Raw genomic sequence first — 6075 nt, 5'->3', positions numbered from 1 at the left:
TTACGATCAAGTTTTGGATTAGTAAATTCATATTTAAGCTAACTTTTAATTGGTGATTATATTTATGTGTAATCTGGATTAACCAAAGTTATATGTGTGTAATTCTCGGTTAATATGAATGAGTAATAATGATTCTTGGTGATTGTTAGGGTCATAACACTAGTTAATAGATTTGATCTTTATTTGAGTAATTATTGTTACTGATTCGATAGTGATAATAGCAATGGTGACATGATAAATAATTGTTGTTTTATTTATGTGTTAAAGTGTTGTTTATATGTGAATTGATGGGGATAAATGGATTGATTGTCATTATGGCTGTGGGTTACGTGACAAAACTAGGGTCTACATAATGATAAATGTTCATGAAAACACTTGGGAATACACGGTGGCATGATCTGGTTGCATGCCGAGGATGATTATATTTAATCATTAGATGCTGAGTAGGGTGGACTATCATGCATTACGAATGAGTTATGATGTATGGCACATGATTTAGGGTTGTATGATAAGGTGTCCTTGGAATATGCACATTGATAATAACACTGTTAGATGATAGATTGTATGATGATGGTTGGGATTATGATAAGGGAATGGGTATTTAGAACCAAAATAATAGGCTAATCGGAATACACAATGACACTTTTTGGGCCGTTATGATTTGTGGGCTGTGTGGGTTGGTTGAAACATTGGGTAGCCGAATTGTGGGTCACAAACAGGTTCGGCCGCTAACATATTTAGTCTACAGGCCCAACCTGTCACGAAATTGTATGTGCATGGGCCTTATGCGATGAATGGGCCGCACACCTAAAAGTGTGGGCTGGAAACATGTGGGATGACATGGTGGGCCAGGTGTTGGGTCGGGTAGTACGCTGGTCAGTGGCCCGCGGTTGTGATTTGGATTGCAGAATGGATTGGGTTGGTATGTTTGGGCCGGGTAAAATGAGTGAGTAACACTTGGGCTACATGTTAACTGATTTGGGTCTTATTCTCTTGTGATTGGCAAACTAGTTACAAGTGATAAAATAAAACATGCGTGTACGGCCCTAACTTGCAATGTGAATATGTGTTGGCATGAATACTTGCTACAACTTGTGTGATAGTACGAACCATACTTGTTATATAATGTGCACATAAGATTGTGATTTACATGAATGTGAAACTGGTTATCACTGGTGATCCTAATAGGATTTGATTGATCAACTGTAAACAAGAAATTAACCTTATCGAGCAAATCAAAGGTGAGTTCATCTCTTGAGCATGCGTCCCGGTGGTTGGGACAGTCTTTGGGTATCCCTGAGAGGGATGGGTTTTTGGGTAAATCAATTGGGTATTCCTGAGAGGAATACGTCTTGTGAGTTAAACTGGAATGTTAGATAATACACTCTTTCCTATCATTTAAGTCCCATCTTATACCGAATTGTTACCTGAGAGGTAACGGGGTGTTAGTTGATAGCGCTATTAGGCTTGGCAACCTCACACCGTACCTGAGAGGACGGGCGTGAACTAATGACCTTAAATCATGACCATTGCTTAGATAGGGGCCAGTGGGGACGGGCAAAACAATCTGGTAGCCATCTTGTACGGGACTCGAGTTATTATCTACATTATCATCAATGAACTGACATAAACACTTGGTAACTAACGTTTTGGTAAAACTATGAACTCACCAGCGTTGTCTGATACACTTGTTGCATGCTCGCAGGTCGTTAGATGTCTTGGATTGGAACTTGCTGTCTGGTGTAGCTGGAGCGGTCATGGGTCGAACTGGAAGGATACATGTGTTGGAATTATTGATATGACACGTTGGTTTTGAAACAGTTAAACTATGATTTCTTTTATTTGCTTCCGCTGAACATGTTGGTTTTCATTTAAACTTATTGATGGTACTTTTCATTAATAATTGATGATTTTATTTAACAACTTGTGATTGGTTCAATATGATTAGTGGCTCGTTATTGGTTTGTCACACGCCTAGTAGGGTTTCCCGTGGGTGGTATTTGGGGGTGTGACAGTTTGGTATCAGAGCTACTGGTTATAGTGAACTTGGTTATAAAACGTTTTCATAAAACCAGACTATAACCGAACAGTTCCCAAATCGACCATGACACTCAGCTCTAGACTGCAAGGTTCGTTTCTCGTTTACTATTGCATAGTATATCTAGTGTACACTTATGAATAACATTACACGTGAATGCACACTTGGCACTGCAGTATGAGTCCTTATGTTACCAACCCCTGTTATGTGATCTGTTAGTGTGACACTACCCTTCGACTATTGTGATTCTTAATCTTGTAATACTTTTTGTTTGCTATTTGGATGTGGGGAACCTTTTAGCGCAAGTTAAGAGGCACTGAGATAAGCATGCAAATTGCCTTATTATTATGGGTGCACACATAATAATAATGTGGGGTGCATGTGAGTCCCAGTGAGGCTTAACGAGTGTGAGAGGGGTTCCGCTCCGTTGTCTGACGTGAACTCAGTAGTTTGTAAAAGTCATTAGGAGGTTTGACTCCTACCTTGTTTCGACTCGTAACCTTTTCCCTTTTCTCCTATAGAATCATGAGCGGACGAGGCCATGGACGCGACAACATTGCTATGACTCAGGCTGAATTAACTAACTTGATCAACACTCGTGTGGCTGAAGCCCTAGCGGCTTACCAGGCTGGTATGATACGTGCCAAATACTCTTTATCCTTGTGTGTATACTCGAATCTTACTTGTGTGTTGTACGTTCTTTCGTTTTAGGTTAACCTACAAATCAAAACAATCTGCCTGCCTGCACGTTTAAGACGTTCATGGATTGTAAGCCACAGACATTCAGTGGGACTGAAGGAGCTGTGGGACTCCTACGATGGTTTGAGAAGGCCGAATCTGTGTTCTCTATGTGTAATTGTCCCGTGGGGGACCGGGTGAAGTATGCTCGAGGATGGTGCCTTGACTTGGTGGAATGCCCAAGTTCAGATGTTGGGTATTGAGATGACGAATGCCACTACTTGGGATGATTTCAAGGAGTTGATGCGAGAGGAGTAATGTACTCGTGATGAGATTCAGAAGCTGGAGAACGAGTACTATAAACTGAAGATGGAAGGGTCTGAGATTGAAGCGTATACGAAAAGGTCACATGAGCTCGCGAATATGTGCCCTAACTTATCCCGACCACCACCACGCAGGATCGAATTGTACATCAAGGGTCTAGCTCCAGCGGTAAAGAGTTTGGTCACTGCTGCAAACCTTGACAACTTGCATCGGATCATCCGCTTAGCCCACAAGATCACGGATCAGGAGGTGGAGCGTGGTTCGCTGCCACCGCGTGTCTCTGCTACTACTGCTACAGCTACTACTCCCGCCACTGACGGCAAGCGTAAGTGGAATGATGTGGACAAGGCGTCCAACTCGGTACAGTCACAGAAGAAACCAGACACAGACAACAATCGCAGTTTCAGTCAGTCATCTTCTGTGAATCAGAACCAGAGCAACAATTCAAGTCAGAGTACTTATGCGGGGAAACATCCAAAGTGCAACAGGTGCAACTTTCATCATCGTGGTTCGTGCACCCGAGTTTGTCATAGGTGCAACAAAGTGGGTCATATGGCTAAGGATTGCAAGGCTCCGCACCCGAGACAACAGCAGCAGCAACCCCCACAGCAACAGCAGTCACAACAACAGGATAGGCAGTAACCTCAGCAGAATCAGGGTAATCGCAAGGGTTGTTTTCAATGTGGTGACGAGGGCCATTTCAAGCGGGAGTGCCCTCAGCTGAATCAGAAGTCGGGAAACAATAACAACATTGGGAATAACAACAATGGTAACAAAGGTGGGAATGGTGCGCGTGGAAGAGTGTTTACTATTGGTGCTGGGGAGGCCAGAAATGATGGCAACGTAGTGACTGGTACGTTTTCAGTAAACGATCTATTTGCTTCTGTTTTATGCGACTCTGCTGCCGATTGGAGTTACGTATCTTTGGGGTTCAGTCGTCAGTTAGGATTGAGTCCTACACCTCTTGTAACTAAACATATAGTAGAACTAGCTGATGGTAAATCGATTGAAGCAGGATACCCCTTTCGTAGACATTTCTGCGCTTGCATAGCCGAGATGATACCAACCACCGCACCACTGCGATGCCCCTGAACCGATAATGACTCTCCATCAGGGAGAGGGATACATACAATCTTCTCCTTAGACAGAATCTCAGCTTGGTGTTTGGACAGCCAATCCATACCAACCACTATATCAAAACTACCAAGGGTAACAGGAAGGAGATCAATATCAAACACTTGACCTACAAGATCTAACTTACACCCAAAAAGGACATGCGAAGCTTCAATCGTTTTGCCATCGGCTAACTCTACCACATGCTTAACTTCTAAAGGCGTTGGGGTTAACCCTAATCGTTGACCAAACTCTAGGGACACATATCTCCAATCGGCACCGGAATCAAATAACACAGAAGCAATAAGATTTTTCACAGAAAACGTACCAGTCACGACATTGTCGTCGTTCCTAGCATCACCAGCACCAATCGTAAATACCCTTCTATGAGCACCATTTCCCCCATTGTTGCCATTGTTGTTGTTCCCAGCATTGTTGTTGTTGTTGTTCTTGCGGTTGTTGTTGTTGGCATTCTGATTCAGCTGAGGGCAATCCCGCTTGATGTGGCCCTCATCCCCACACTGGAACACCCCTTCTTAAAGCCCTGGTTCTGATGGGATTGTTGCCTTTGCTGTCGCTGATACTGCTGATTTTGCTGCGGCTGCTTTGGCTGCGGAGCTCTACAGTCTTTGGCCTCATGGCCCACTTTCTCGCACCTACGGCAAGCCCGGACACACTCCCCATAGTGATGATAGCCACATTTGTTGCACTGTGGCTTCTTCCCAACATAGGAGCCCTGATTCTGATTGCTGCCCTGGCCTTGATTAACTGAGGATGACTGACTGAAGCTACGATTATTGCTGTTGTCAGGCCTTTTCTGAGATTGACTGGCACTGGTTGCCTTGTCAGCATCATTCCATTTCCGCTTGCTATCACTAGCAGGCGTAGTAACTGTGGTTGTAGCAGCAGTAGTGGCAGAAACGCGCGGTGGTAGAGAACCACTCTCCACCTCCTGATCGGTGATCTTGTGAGCCAAACGGACAATCTGGGGTAAGTTGTTGAGGTTCGCTGCAGTAACCAAACCCTTCACTCGTGGAGCTAATCCCTTGATAAACAGTTCTATTCTCCGGTGCGGAGGTCGTGACAAGTTCGGGCACATGATAGCCAACTCATGAGATCGTTTCACGTATGCCTCAATCTCGGATCCCACCATCTTCAGATCATAATATTCATTCTCCAGTTTCTGAATCTCATCACGAGGACAATACTCCTCCCTTATCAACTCCTTAAAATCGTCCCAAGTAGTGGCATTCGCCACCTCGATGCCCAACATCTGAACCTGGGCATTCCACCATGTCAGGGCACCATCCTCGAGCGTGCCCGTAGCATACTTCACTCTGTCCCCAGCAGGACAGTTACACATTGCAAATACCGATTCTGCCTTCTCAAACCATCGCAGGAGTCCTACAGCCCCTTCAGTCCCACTGAAGGTCTGTGGCTTACAATCCATGAACATCTTGAACGTACAAGCAGGTGGATTGTTTTAGTTTTGCGCTTGCTGACCTAATGGACAAAAGAAAACACATTACAGGGGTAAGAGTTATGTACGTGACACAAGAACAAAAGGTAACTGACACAAGAATAAGAGTTGTGTACGCGACACAAACTGTCACACCCCCAAAATACCACATGCGGAAACACTGCGGGACGTGTGACGTACCAGGATCCAAGCCACCAATCACATTGAACCAATAATAAATATTTAAATAAAACATTCGATTCATTGCATAAGATAAATCCAAGTCATAAGTTAAAACCAAAGAAAACGTTCAGCGGAAGCATATAATAAATTGTTAAACAACTGTTGCAAAATAAGTGTTCAAAACCAATGTATCAAATATCCAAGAGTCTCGATCCATGACCAATCCAGCACTCCCAGATAGCAAGTCCATAACAAGACCCAAACGACCTGCAAGCATGCA

General features: G+C 43.9%; 1 protein-coding gene across 1 annotated transcript; it reads right to left on the bottom strand.

Annotated features, from left to right (window-relative positions):
• Positions 1–3978: 3978 nt before the first annotated feature.
• On the bottom strand, positions 3979–5426 carry LOC110933543. The gene is made up of 2 exons (XM_022176761.1): positions 4720–5426; positions 3979–4420 (listed from the first exon to the last, which is right to left on the bottom strand). Exons 1-2 carry the CDS (start codon positions 5424–5426, stop codon positions 3979–3981), a joined length of 1149 nt encoding a protein of 382 aa, XP_022032453.1.
• Between the last annotated feature and the right edge of the window lie 649 nt (positions 5427–6075).

Source organism: Helianthus annuus, chromosome 4 (assembly GCF_002127325.2).
Source record: "Helianthus annuus cultivar XRQ/B chromosome 4, HanXRQr2.0-SUNRISE, whole genome shotgun sequence".
Lineage (NCBI taxonomy): Eukaryota > Viridiplantae > Streptophyta > Magnoliopsida > Asterales > Asteraceae > Helianthus > Helianthus annuus.
Note: the sequence above shows the minus strand (reverse complement) of the source record. Positions and strands in the feature narration are given on the sequence as shown.

Excerpts from the sequence above, each read along its gene's own strand:
- LOC110933543 (XM_022176761.1), bottom strand. The coding sequence starts at position 5,426 with ATGTTGGGCATCGAGGTGGCGAATGCCACTACTTGGGACGATTTTAAG. Across the intron at positions 4,421-4,719 it reads CAGTATCAGCGACAGCAAAG|ATATGTGTCCCTAGAGTTTG; the intron begins GCAACAATCCCA and ends TGCCGATTGGAG.